At 39.1% G+C, this 14,907-nt stretch overlaps 1 protein-coding gene across 1 annotated transcript; it reads left to right on the forward strand.

The window, feature by feature from the left end:
- The first annotated feature begins 3,880 nt into the window (after positions 1 to 3,880).
- On the forward strand, positions 3,881 to 14,467 carry LECT2 (leukocyte cell derived chemotaxin 2). The gene is made up of 4 exons (XM_039242300.1): positions 3,881 to 4,060; positions 5,755 to 5,851; positions 7,186 to 7,331; positions 14,198 to 14,467. Exons 1-4 carry the CDS (start codon positions 4,015 to 4,017, stop codon positions 14,362 to 14,364), a joined length of 456 nt encoding a protein of 151 aa, XP_039098231.1. The 5' UTR covers positions 3,881 to 4,014; the 3' UTR covers positions 14,365 to 14,467.
- Positions 14,468 to 14,907: the final 440 nt, after the last annotated feature.

Consider the following 14,907-nt stretch of genomic DNA (forward strand, 5'->3'; position numbering starts at 1 on the left):
GCACACAATATATACAGGTATAATTTGTATGACAAAGCATAGAAGAGGGATGACAGAATGGAGCTATATAGGGGAAACTTTTTGTATATTATCACAATTAAGTTGGTATTAATCTGAATTAGATTGTTATAAATTAAGTTTTAATCGCCAGGGTAACCATTAAGAAAAGAACTGAAAAATATATGGTGAAAGAAATGACTTGGAAATAAAAGGTATACTAGAAAATATCTACTGAACACAAAAAAAGGTAGTAATGAGCAACAGGGGAATAGAGAAGGCTATTTGCAGATATGAGATTGTATATAAAAAATTCTAAGGAATCCATCAAAAAAATGAAAACTCCTAGAGCTAATAAATTAATTTGGCAAAACTACAGGATATAAGATATCCTATATCATACATATATATATAAAGATATATAAGATATCCTATATTTTATATGTACATGTAAAGATATAGATATATCTATCTATCTATATATATATATTTGATGTGAGGCTCAAACCCACGAACTGTGAGATCATGACCTCAGCCAAAGTAAGATCCTTAACTGACTGAGCCACCCAGGCACCCTGACAAGTAGATTTTAATCCAGATGCTTTCCCAGTTGGGAAAGATTCTGTGAGAAGCAAGATCCTGAGGACATGTCTGAGTAGAGTTTGACAGATAATCGTGTTTGATAAGTAATGTGTGCCTTGGACACAGGCAGGAAAGTAAAGGTGCCTGTACTGCATAGTTGCCTCTCTGACACAGATAATGTTCCCTCAGGGGCCTCTAGCCAGCAAACTTCCCGGACACATCCCTCTAACCTTGAAATACTGCGTTAGACATGACACAAAGTTGTATTATGTGTCTACATTTAATAAAGAGAGCTTTCCCTTTTCAGTAGTTTACAACTTAATTTGAAGTAAATAAAATCTAATGCTCCATTGAAAGGACCACAGTCTATCCTTCCCCATTATCCTATCAGTGAAAAAGTAAATGATGTATTAAAAAATGCTTCAAGTTCCTGTTTTCCAGGATAAGTCAACTGCCCCACACATTAGAAAACTCAGGAACAATTCTCCATATTAAACTTATTTTGGGTGGGGAGGGAGCCTGGGTTATTCAGTGAGTTAAGTGTTCAACTTTGGCTCAGGTCATGATCATATGGTTTCTGGGTTCAAGCTCTGTGTCAGGCTCTGTGCTTACAGCTCAGAGCCTGGAGCTATCTTTGGATTCTGTGTCTCCCTCTCTCTCTGCCTCTCCTCCACTGGTGTTCTCTCTCTCTCTCAAAAATAAGCATTAAAAACAAATTTAAAAATTAAAATAAAATAAAATTTTTGTAATCAAATCCCTCCCCCTTGCTAACTGCACCTCCCAAAGCAGTGGTGACTAATGTCTCATACTTGCAATTGTTACTGTTTCTCTGCCTACACAGAGGATTTGTGGGGGGTGGAGGAGAGGGGGGTGGGAGAAGGTAGAATGGATTTAAATGTTCATTCGGCATTCTGAAATCAAAGATACAAGATGACAAGCAGGGCATCATCATGAGGCTAAGGCTTCTACTAGCAAAACTTGTATTTAATGCCTTCTTCATCCTAATCATGACTAGGGCAGTTTAGTAGAGCTAAAAGTAGCTTAAATGCTGTTTCTAGGTAGGTTCATTCTAGTGAAACACAGAAGGAAAAAGCCAGTGTGTTTGGTCGGGTCACCCAGGCCAACAACCTTTTGCAAAGCACACTGGCCTCCTCTCTTTCACAAAGGCCTCCAGACTCCAGATCAAACCAAAGATTAAAGCTACCGAAAAATTATATCCTCACCCTCTTGCCCAGTATTCCCACAGTTAAGGAAAACCAAAAAGGTTTCATGTAAATTGTCCCCAAATGGAAGCACTCACACATACCCAAAACTTCAATTCTTCTGTGATTTCTTGTTCTGTAACATAGCTACTTCTTAAAAATCAATTAAGAAATTATTTAAAAAAGGATACAATTAGCGCTAAGGGAAGAAAATCAAGTGCTTTCTTAGGCTAATCAGAGAAAAGTATATGATTCGGTGGTTTTTATCATAACCAATTTGTTCATCGACTCCTGGAATACAGCCAACCCTCTCACTCTGGTATTTAACTACCCACCTTGGAGGAAGCAGGAGACAGTTACAGAGAAGCAGGGGCAAGAGGAGAAAAGAATCTGAGTCTTGCAACTGCATGAGCTCTCAGGTTATTTTATCTCAAACTCTTCTAACTAGAGAGGAGAATGATGTGGTGAAAGGCTCAAGGAACTTTTAGTCAGTCTTGGTGCAGGAAGTAGCCTATAGCACCATTGCCCTCAAACCTGACTTATAGCCAGTTTGAATTTCTCCTCTTCCTTCCAAGCCCCCTCTATCTTTGGTGACAGTGCTGAGAAAAATAAAACAGTCAAAGCATGAGGGAGAAATAAGGGATCAATTTAATGCTGATAGGTGAGCTTATCTTGCAAAGTTAAATGCCCTTCAGTAACTATAGCCCAACAAGTCACTGTACTTCTACACACATTTCTTTTTGAGGAAGTAAAGCTCAGAGAAGATGAAGGTCTTACTAAAAACTATAAACAGCTGAGAGGATTTTTTAAGGTTAATTCATTTTTGAGAGACAGAAGAGCATGAGTGGAGGAGAGGCAGAGAGAGAGGGAGACAGAATCCAAAGCAGGCTTCAGGTTCTGAGCTGTCAGCAAAGAGCCCAACGTGGGGCTCCAACTTACTGAGTGCAAGATCATGACCTGAGCCGAAGTTGGACACTGAACCGACTGAGCCACCCAGGCATCCCAACAAGTCAGAGTTTCTAATTAAAAGACCTCTAACACGTGGCAACTACTTCAATATCCCTTACAATCACAGATAATATACAAAACACAATGACAGTGCCTTTCACCACTTCAAAATGGACATCTGCCAGCCTTTCAAACAACTGTTGGGTTGGCTAACTTATATTTGCACCAACTCCAATGGCGTTTATTCTGTTCAATGATTCCGAGAGATGATAATTTTCTACTATAAATTAAGGGGTATGAGAGGCTGGCTTCAGTTAGGGTGGCTTGGCTAGAGTGACTCTGTTCCATGTGACTTTCACTCTCTCCCTGGGGCCAGCATGTTAATCTGGGAATGCTCTCTGCACAGCCATGGCAGAACACAAGAAGGTGAAAGACACAATGCCCTGTAGGGCTCAGGCTCTACTCATGAACTGTCACCTGTGTCATTTGATTGGTCAAAGCATGCCATATAGCTGAAACACATACCAAAGGTTTGAAAGCTCCTCTGCCTCCTTGGAGTTATGGATGCAGGAAAGGGTAAAAAGAATTGGGGCCACAATCTCAGACTCCCACAGGTACTGAAAAATTATTTAAATGGGGATGTTTCCATAGAAAATCCCAGAGCCTCATATAATATTAAGCATAACAAGAAAGAAATGTTAATATACAGAAATATTGTATATTGGTTGAAATATACAGAAAAGCACAAAGATTAACAAACAGCCATGTATCTACCTCCAATAATTAACAAATTAATACTTTTACACATTTCCTTCTCACATTTTTAACTAAGTATGTCAGAGTTTAAGCACTCTGTATACCCCTCCACAATTCTATTTCCCTCCTTCTTGAGAGGTACCTATGATCTTAAAATTGATCTGTGCATATTTCTGTATTCTTCCTATGTACAAGCCATTTATGAAGTCACAGCGCAGAAGTCAGTCACCTCCCTTATCACTTTCTGTTAATATTTAGTCAGCATTTCCAATAAAATTAACTCCTTTGTCAGATCAAACACTTCTACGTATGCCCTACGTGTGAGCCAAATAGATACCCAGGGAATATTCGACTTTGCCTTGCTTCATTCTTGTATTTTTTGTGTGCATCTCACATCTCACAGTAAACTCAAGAAGCAAATGATGCAGAATTCCAAGGCTGCATAATTTAACCTTGGCTACTCTTCAAAGAGTGTGGGGGCAATTCAAATTATCAGAGAAAGTAACATCACAAGGAAAGCAAAAGCCAAATGTTTTCCACAGGAGTCCTCCTTTTTGCTGTTTTCATTTCAACGGGTAAGTCAAAAAACCAATTTTAGAAGCTTGGCTGGTTTTAAAAAACAAATTTCAGGGGCACCCGGGTGGCTTAGTCGGTTAAGCGTCCGACTTTCACTCAGGTCATGATCTCGCGGTTCGTGGGTTCGAGCCCCGCGTCAGGCTCTGTGCTGACTGCCAGCTCAGAGCCTGGAGCCTCTTTCAGAGTCTGTGTCTCCCTCTCTCTCTGACCCTCCCCTGCTCATGCTGTCTATCTCTCTCTCTCCTAGAAATAAATAAAAAACATTAAAAAAAATTTTTTTTAATTAAAAAAAAATAAAAAAATAAAAAACAAATTTCAAAAATAGATTTGAAAGTCAGGAATATCACAATCACAAGATAAATTTCTGTATTTGATTACTGAAAATGGACTAGGAAGAATACGTGGGGAAGGGGAGTTCTCCATGATTTCCACCTGAATGTTGTCATTCTTGAACAAGGGAATCATAAAAGTGGAATGGAGGACTTTAAGAAAAGTCTGTCAATCTTGGTCTAGGATTTAATTGGAAAATAATTAGAGAATAAAGAGTTGGTGTAAGAATTTGATTTGGAGAATACCTGATAAGCAACTGGTGTGGATTAGGGCAAAGGAAATGCTCTCTTAACCATCACAGCAGGAAAGGAAAAATAAGTACACTAATAAATAGTCTAATATCTGCCTCAATTCCCCAGGATAAATACTAGTTGCCAAAGTGATGGTATTATATCTCGATCAAGATGTTGACTTGAAGCTTGGCTCGAAGGTATAAGACATCTGAAGCCCATCTTCTAAATATATTAAAGAATATGCTTAAATGGCCATATTCTATAGCTCCTCCCATAGCACATATATTAATGAATATTAAAATATCTTTAGAGAAAATCAACAATCAAATTAACTGGTTCTTGTTTCTGCTTCTGTTAGTGTGTTTCGAAGTGAAAGAATGAGTTTGCTAACTGCACCTCTCTGTGAATGTTAACATTGGAAATCCGGGAAATTTAATTCAATGGTGCATTTATCTCAATTTGGCATATACTAAAGAAAAGATGCACCTAAAACAAGTGTGCACAGAATTATTTCTACTTCCTTCTTTTCCTTGTCTTCTCCGTCCGCTCTCGGCTAAACTGATCTGACATGTTCTCATTTCTAAGAACCTCCCTCTTCCATGTTTGCAGGGAGAAAGAGATCTATTTAGTGCAGAGTCTGTTTTGCTGCTTCAGAATTTGCTTCTCCATTAATTCAAACATATCCTTAGATTTGATTTTTAGGACTAACAATAATGGAACATTTTTAAGTTACTTTAGAATTTCTTGAATTATTTCTTTGCACCATGGTGTTTGATTATTTCTCCTTAACCTAAACACGGTGGTTCCAAGTAATAAGCAAAGAAAGTTCGAGAAGCATGACTTATGCCATTTGCTAGTTGATAATCTGAAACAAACTGTAATGATGAAGATCACTGTTTATAAATAAACACATTTACAAATAGCGTGCATGTCATAAAACAGAATTTTATGATAACGGAAAATGCTAACTTTACAACTGAGTCAGGAAGAGCTGCCTGTAAAGTACAGAAAGTTAGAGGAAAACTGTAGTGAAAACAGAAGTGTTGAATCTACTGGATGACTTACAAGGTAAATAGAGACTGGAAATATGTGAGGTCAGGAAATCCGTTTCTCATGTTTCTCTTTTTTAGCTCTGGCTGGACCGTGGGCTAGTATCTGTGCTGGCAAGACTTCCAATGAGATCAGGACATGTGACAGCCATGGCTGTGGCCATTATACTGCTCAAAGGTATGGGGTTTCCCAAATAACCATAAATTCTTTTGGTTCTTAACCTCTTTGCTTAGTGTCTTTGCCTCAAGTGCTCACAGTCATCTTCCTCTGACAGTGGAATTCAGCGATGAAATCAGCTGTACTCCTGTCCTTAGCGCGACTTCCGGGAACTCTGCTTCAAGGATGGCCTCTGAATTGGGGATAAAGCATGTAATAAACAGAGAGGGGAGAGAATGTGGTGTTTTCCCTCTCAGTGTTACCACCTGGTTTTTCCAAGGTGAAACTCAACATTACTATCCTATTTTATTCATGAGGGACTTGAACTGAGGTATAAAGTGTTAAGGGACCTGCCAACCACAGCTGGAGGTGGTAAAGGCTGCACAAGGATTCAGGCTTTTGGTTCCTCTTCCCATCACACCATGGTGCTACTGACCCACGATGTGGGAGTTCAACATCAGCCAGGCTGGCCCTCAACAGGCCATTTCTTCTAAACAATAAGAGACACATTTGTGAATTTTCAGTAAGGCACAGCACTGCCTTGGGGGTGCCATTCTCTGATGAAATGGCCGTGTATCTAATTGCATCCATTGATCTCCATCCTAATTATGGTAGAACTCTCACTTAAACAAATACTACTCCCACAGCAACCTCAAATACCTGGAGCAGCAGGGTTCAGATGGGAAATATGGAAAAACAGCCTCTGAATTGCCAGAACTAAGACTTAATTTGTTCACACCCTAAAGTGTATGCACTTGACTTCTACAATAATTTACTGGTACTTCACTTGGAACCTTCTCAATGTTGCTTTATACTTAATTCTAACAATCCTCACAGATTGGATTTTTCAGGTACTAGCCTATGAGAAGGGAGAAGAGGCTGCAAAGAGTGAGCTGACTCTCGTGTCTGACTCTTGATTTAGGCTCAGGTCATGATCTCACGGTTTGTGGGATCAAGTCCCACATCAGGCTCTGTACTGACAGTGTGGAGCTTGCTTGGGATTCTCTCTCTCTCTCAAAAAAAATGTCAACAAAATTAATTAATTAAAAAAAATTACTTACATAGATTGTCTCATTTCCCCCAAATGCCATATAACATCATAGTTAATAAATTCTTAACGACTCTCTACATACCAAATACTATCTTACAGACTTTACTGTTTACAATATGGTTATTACTACCTGCAGGGAGGGAGGTTAACATTGAGCTAAAGAGAGTGATGGGACCGCCCAACATTGTCGTAGCCCTTTCAGGGTTTGATATCCTAATCTGGGAACAGTGAGCTAACACCACGTTTCTGGGCAATAAGGTTTCAAGGGCTTTCCTCAGTCTGTTCATTCTTACTTACATTTTAGAAATCATAGGCCTCACCAGGGTGTGGATGTCTTGTGCCCTGACGGATCTACTGTGTATGCGCCTTTCACCGGAACGATTGTGGGCCAGGAGAAGCCTTATAAGAACAAAAATGCCGTTAATAATGGTGTTCGGATATCTGGAAGAGGTGAGAGGTGTCGTGTATAGCTGGGGCACAGGCTGGAAATGTTTGATGCATATTTATTTCATGCATTTGCCATACACCGAAGTGTCATACGTCCTTCAAAATGGTAACATCTAGAATAGAAAAGGACATAGGGTACCAAAGTAAAACAGCTAAATGCATTTTCAAAGGTGTTCCACCTCTTCCTCTGAAATCATTTTCTTTATGCACTCACTCTACCTAACTGCACAGCTGACTGAAGGGCTTTCTTCATGTGGCCCATGTGGTTTTCCCTAATAGTCTACAAACAAGGTTGCTTTCAACAGTATCTACTATAATGAATACTTCCATTTATTAGAATCCCACAATTCAAAGATGTTGGCATTTCTGCAAAACTTGACTAGGAAATGCTTTCAAAGGCTTCTATGTCCTAGGTAAATCTAGGTCACCTAGTACTCCAGGTACTGGGCTTACTGTTTATTTGTGTGTGCGTGTGTGTGTGTGTGTGTGTGTGTGTGTGTGTGTGTTTTAATCCATGAGGTATAACATTCACACAGAGAAGTGCACAAAGCATACACACACAGTTCCTAAACTTTCACAAAGTGAACACCCCTGTGTAACCAGCAACCAAATGAAGAGAAAATAATTGGGGCTCCTGGGTGGCTCTGTCAGTTAGCTGTCCAACTTTGGCTCAGGTCATGATCTCGTAGTTTGTTTTGGGCCCCTCATCAGGCTCTGTGCTTACAGCTCAGAGCCGGGAACCTGCTTTGGATTCTGTCTCTCTCTCTCTCTCTCTCTCTCTCTCAATCTCTGTCCCTCTCCCATTTGTGCTCTCTCTCAAAAATACATTAGTAAACATTTTAAAAATGTTTTTAAAAATTAAAACAATAAAGAGAAAAAAGCAGCAGCCTCCCAGAGACCCACCCTGTGATACCTGTACTCATTATTTCCAGCAGGCATAATCATTAGCCCACCATACACTAGTTTTGCCTGTTGTGGGAAATGATATAAACAGAATTAAACAATATGCAGTCTTTTGTGGTGGGACCTCTTTCACTCCACATCATGTTTGCAAGGTATATTTTGCATGTCGTTCTAGTTCCTTCATTTTCATTAATGTAGAGTGCTTGACTCTATGCATAGATTTCATCTATGTAATCATTCTTCTCTAGATGGACATCTGAGTAGTATCGATTTTCAGGCGATTATGAAAACCTTATGAACTTTCCTGCCTGTGTCTTTTAATGAACACAAATGTGCATTCCTGTCGGGAGCGGGCCCTGAGGACAGTCCCCTCACCATGGCCATAAGAAACACTTTGTGAAGGAGCTCACATTCTCAAGGGCTCTATGGTGGTTATTCTCTATAGGCCCCAAATGACCAGAGAAACTGCTGCCACTGGATGGGGTCCACTTAGTAGACAAGGCCAAGGTTGGCATGGTTACCTAACAGGCTGCAGAACTGAAGAGGCAATCAGATTCATGTGAAGGACAGAGATCTGTGGCATTGTCTAGTTAATCAAGGTGACCCAAGAAATGAACAAACGGGCAACCTACTAAAGCCTTATTTGATTTGTATAAATGGAAACACTCTAGGTCTGATGAACAAAATTGTGACTTCAATCATCACCACAGTGGGTCACAAAACCGCCTCGCACCCCCAGACTTGAGCCAGCTCACAAGCCCAGGCCCCCTTGAAAGAAACCAGGGCTGAGTCCCATTAAGGAAGGGCTCTGTCACACAGCCAAAAATTTCTTACTTTTAGCTCTCATCAAAGGGAACTGCCACCAGTTCCCATCCACAACCAGGAAGGCTGTACACTGGGGAAGAAGAAAGAATTGGGCTTCTCAGAGACTACTGGACACTCGCTCAAAAACTGAGGCTAATTCCTGGACACCTAAAAGGGCACTGTGGTCAACCAGTCAGAATAGAGCCTCCTAGGGTCAGGTGATCAACATAGATTTTCATTAGGGTTCATCTGACAGTGGTCCCAGTGTGTTCACAAATCCACTGTCTGTTAATTTCCCCAGTTCCAGAATGCATAATTGGATTCAACACACTCAGTGATGGCAGAATGCTGTACGAGTGGAAGGGTTGGATGCCTGGTACATGTGCACCTGCAGCTCTAGCAGCTAACTGAGTTTCCCAAAGCAGTAGTCACAATTAACGTTCCTACGAGGAGTGTGTAACAGTTCCAGTTGCTCCACACACAATACTTGGGGCTACCTATCTACCTATCCACTTCTCCACGAAGTCAGCGGAGAGCCCAATGCAGGGCTCAGACTCCATGAGTTGTGAGATGATGACCTGAGCCTAGACCAAGAGTTGGGCACTTAACTGACTGAGCCACCCAACTGCCTCTTCAGTTCAGCCATTCTGATGAGTATGTAGTAGCATCTCATTGGCTTCATTTATTTTTATTTAGACCCAAGTTAATTAACATATAGTGTAGCATTGGTTTCAGGAGTAGAATTCAGTGACTCATCACTTACATAAAACACTCAGTGCTCATCACAAGGGCCCTCTTTAATACCCATCACCTATTTAGCCCAGCCTCCACCCACCTCCTTCCATCAACCCTGTTTGTTCTCTATGGTTAAGAACTTATAGTTTGCCTCCCTCTCTGTTTTTATCTTATTTTACTTTTCCTGCCCTTCTCCTATGTTCACCTGCTTTGTTTCTTAAATTCCACATATGAGTGAAATCACATGGTATTTGTCTTTCTCTGATGGACTTATTTTGCTTAGCATAATACACTCTAGTTCCATTCACATTATTGCAAATGTCAAGATTTCATTTTTTCTGATGGCTGAGTCTATGGTGTATATATACCACATCTGCTTTATCCATTCATCAGTCGATAGACATTTGGGCTCTTTCCATAATTTGGCTATTGTTAATAACATTGTTTTGAACATTGGGGTGATGTGCCCCCTTGAATCTGCATTTTTGTATCCTTTGGATAAATATCTAGTAGTGCAACTGCCAGGTCATAGGATAGTTCTGTTTTTAGTTTTTTGAGGAACCTCCATTCTGTTTTCCAGAATTGGCTACACCTGTTTGCTTTCCCATCAACAGTGCAAAAGGGTTCCCCTTTCTCTACATCTTCTCCAACATCAGTTGTTTCCTGAGTTGTCAATTTTAACTATTCTGACGAGTGTGAGGACGAATTACATTGTGGTGTCGATTTGTATTTCCCTTTTTCTTTCATAGTTTGTCAAGTTAGTTTCCATATAACACCTAATGCTCATCCCAACAAGTGCCCTCCTCCATGCCCATCACCTCCCTTCCCCTCTCCCCCACCGCTATCAGCCCTCAGTTGGTTCTCAGTATTCAAGAGTCTCTCAGTTTGCCTCCCTCCCTTTTCCCAACTGTTTTCTCCCCTTCTCCTCCCTCATGGTCCTCTGTTAAGTTTCTCCTGATCCACTTATAAGTGAAAACATATGGTATCTGTCTTTCTCTGCCCGACTTATTTCACTCAGAATAACACACTTGACTTCCATCCACGTTGCTACAAATGGCCAGATGTCATTCTTTCTCATTGCCACGTAGTATTCCATTGCATAGATAAACCACATCTTCTTGATCCACAGTTGTATTCCATTGTATAGATAAACCACATCTTCTTGATCGTCAGTTGATGGACATTTAGGCTCTTTCCATGATATGGCTATTGTTGAAAGGGCTGCCATGAACATAGGAGGTTCCTCAAAAAATTAACAATAGAACTCCCCTCTGACCCAGCAATAGCACTGCTAGGAATTTACCCAAGGGATACAGGAGTGCTGATGCATAGGGGCACATGATTTTTATTTCCTTGATGATGAGTGATGTTGAGCATCTTTTCACAAGTCTTAGCCATCTAATATCTTCTTCGGAAGATTCTATTCATGTCCTCTTCCTATTTCTTCACTGGATTGTTTTTTGGGTGTTGAATTTGATAAGTTCTTTATAGATTTTGGATACTAACCCTTTCCTGACATGTCTTAATTGGCTTTAATCTGAATTTTCCTGATGGCTAACGCAACTAAGCACCTTTTTGTATTTATTGATAACATGGAGATTATCTTTTGTGAGGTGCCTATGCAAGTATTTTGCCCTGTATTTTCTGCCTTTTTCTTACTGGCATGTTGGAGCTTTCTATATGTTGTAGATACGAGTCCTCTGTCAAATCTATGTACTGTAAATATCTTCTCCCACTTCATGGGTTACCTTTCCACTTTATCTATACTGTCTTTTAATAAACATAAATTCTTATTTTTATTGTAGTCCAATTTGTATTTTCCTAATTGACAACACGTTTTTACCTGTTTAAGACATTTACTCATCCTAAAGTCATAAAAATATTGTTTTCAGCTGTAAGTTTTGTTTCATCTTTCATATTTAGATTTATAATCCACTTGGAATTGGGTTTTGTGTAAGGAATGAGATAGGGACCAAGATCTTTTTTCTCATATTAGTTTCTGACTCAGTGCTTAACTTGAAAAGACTATTTTCCCCTACTCTACAGCAGTATACAGTCTTCCGTCTTAAGTCATGGCCTGAATAAACATGAGTCTGTTTCCAGTCTTTGTATTGTATTTCATTGGTCAGTGGGTCAATCTTGCACAAATATCACATAGTCTTAATTCCTGTAGCTTTAAAATACATCTTCGGGGGGGGGGGGCGCCTGGGTGGCTTAGTCGGTTAAGCATCCGACTTTCGCTTAGGTCATGATCTCAAGGTTCGTGGGTTCAAGCCCAGAGTAGGGCTCTGTGCTGACTGCCAGCTCAGGGCCTGGAGCCTATTTCAGAGTCTGTGTCTCCCTCTCTCTCTGACCCTCCCCTGCTCATGCTGTCTCTCTCTCTCCTAGAAATAAAAATATTTTTAAAAAATAAATAAATAAATAAATAAATAAATAAATAATAAAATGCATCTTGGGGGTGCCTGGGTAGTTCAGTCAATTAAGCGTCCTACTTTTTATTTCGGCTCACATCATGATCTCACAATTCGTGAGACTGAACCCCACGTGGGGCTCTGCAGTGACAGTGTGGAGCCTTCTTAGGATTTTCTCTTTCTCTCTTTCTGCTCCGACCCTGCTTGCACTTCCTCTCTCTCTCAAAATAAGTATCAAAAGCCAAAAATACATCTTGATAGACAGTATATAGCTTTCGAATTAGTTCTTTCAGATTGCCTTGACAATTCTTGGTGATTTGCATTTCCAAATACATTATAAAGTCAGTTTATCAGGGGCACATAGGCATCCGACTCTTGACCTCCGCTCAGGTCATAATCCATGGTTCCTGACTTTGAGCTCTGCATCCGACTCTGTTGATAACATGGAGCCTGCTTGGGATTCTGTCTCTCCCTCTCTCTGCCCCTCCTCCACATGCTCTCTCTCTCTTTCTCTCAAAATAAACTTTAAAAAATATATTTAAAAAAGAATCAGTTTATCATTTTCCACCCAAAATTCTGTTGGGACTTTGACTGGGTTTGCACTGACTATACAGATGAAATTGAAAACCTTCAAGGTAATGAGTCTTCTAATTAATCAACATGTCATATTCTCCATTTATTTAGGTCTTCCTCTTCTGTTATATTAGTAGTTGTCATATTGGCCTGCAGGGTTGAAATTGTGCACACATTGTTTAACAGGCATGTAAGACACATTGTATTGATTTTGTCTAGATCTCCTAAACCAGCACTGTCCAACAGAAATACAAGTCAGATATATAATTAAAAATTCTCTAGTAGTTACATTAAGAAAGTTAAAAAAAAAAAAAAAACAGGTAACGTTAATTTTAATATATTTTATTTAATTCAATTTCTGTAATATTATTTCAAAATGCAACATAAAATTACTAATTTTTACTCTTTGTGTACCACCTACAAAATCCAGCATGCATCTTATGCTTAAAGTACATCTAATTCAGATTAGCTACATTTCAAAGACAGACTGGCCACTCATCGCTAGTGCCTACCATTTCGGATAGTACAATTCTAAGGCATTTATGTTTTCTGTCCACTTGACTGTTTTCAATGACATGTGAATTAAAATATTCTAGTGGGTTTCTATTTCTCCCTGTATCTCTAGCAGTCTCTGCCTTATATAGATGGTTTATGTTATTTAGTGCACAGATAGTTGTAACTGCTGTATCGTCATTGGGCTCAGCATTATAAATTGTCCTCCTTTGTTTTGTTTTAGTGCTTTTTGGCCTGAATCCTACTCTCTGATAACCGAATTATAATCCTTGCTTTCCTTATTGTTTCCATTTGCTTGACAAATCTTGATCCAGCCCTTAATTGTTTGCCTTTTTCAACGGTTGTGTTTTACTGTAAATTGTATAGAAGTGGATTTTGCTTTTTAAGTAGGAACATTTTTATAACAGATGAGTTAACATTTATAGTTATAACTCATATATGTGGTCCCAACATTGTCATATTACATTATAATGATAGTATTACATTAACTCTACTTATCTATTTGGTGGGTCTTTGTCTTTAAAAATATTTTCTTTGGTTATTTATTAAGATTTGCATTCTTGTGACAATTACATCCATTCTTCTTTGTCTCTGAAGTCTAATCATTTTATTAGACTATGTCTTGGAGCTGAAATTGTTCTGGGTGAGAACAAGGAAATATGTCAATAGTCTCAATTTTCTCAGCTAGTGTTTCTCTGTTATTCCTCAATGTGTTCATTAAATTTTCATATGAATCTATTTTCCCTCGGGCATCTTGTAATTTTAGTCATTTCTGGTATGATTTTTGTCATCTTCCTCAATTCTCTCATTGAGTTCAATCAACTTTTTTTTTTTTTGGTCTTTTCTTCTATTTCTGTTCTTATTTTTTGAATTTCTGATTTAAGACTACTAAAATGCAGATAATAACTAATTTAACTTCTTTTCTTTTAGGTTTCTGTATAAAAATGTTCCACATTAAGGCAATTAAATATAAAGGTTCCATCAAGAAGGGAGAAAAACTGGGAACTGTATGGTCTTTGCAGAAAGTTCACCCCGGCATACAACCCCACATACACATTGAAAGCTGTGACTTAAGTGATCCTACTGTGTACCTCTAAGTAAAAGATAAATGACCAGATCTTCTAAACAGAAAGTCATCTTCTTAAAAATGTGCATCCATATCCTACTTTTCACGAAATTTGTGTCCAAATAAAAACATAATGAGTGCAAGAAAGAAAATAGTGTTTTTATTTCAACTCCTTGCCACTTCGATATTTGACTGTTAACTAATTTCTGAGGGTTCTCTGATTTTTCTGTCACATATGGTATCATATGAGGGGTTTTGCTTGTTTGTTTTTTAAAATTCCTCAGTCCTGAACACACAGGCTAAACAAATATATGACTTCCAGCTATCCAGGCTGCATTTTTGGTACTTCTAAAACTAGCTACCTGTCTGCTTAAAAGTAAGAAAAAGCCTGAAGTTATTTTCCTGGTACAAGAAAAGAATGTTGCACAAAGCCAGACACACATACACACTTCGTAAATATTAAGTGAATAAACTAGAGTTAAACTTTGAGTTAAGGTATTTAAGAATTTCAGCAACACGTTCAGGGATGTCAAACTGGTCACAGGATGAGGAACTTGCAGGGACAAGACAGACT

This window comes from Hyaena hyaena, unplaced genomic scaffold (assembly GCF_003009895.1).
Source record: "Hyaena hyaena isolate Hyena2069 unplaced genomic scaffold, ASM300989v1 scaffold_214, whole genome shotgun sequence".
Classification (NCBI taxonomy): Eukaryota; Metazoa; Chordata; class Mammalia; order Carnivora; family Hyaenidae; genus Hyaena; species Hyaena hyaena.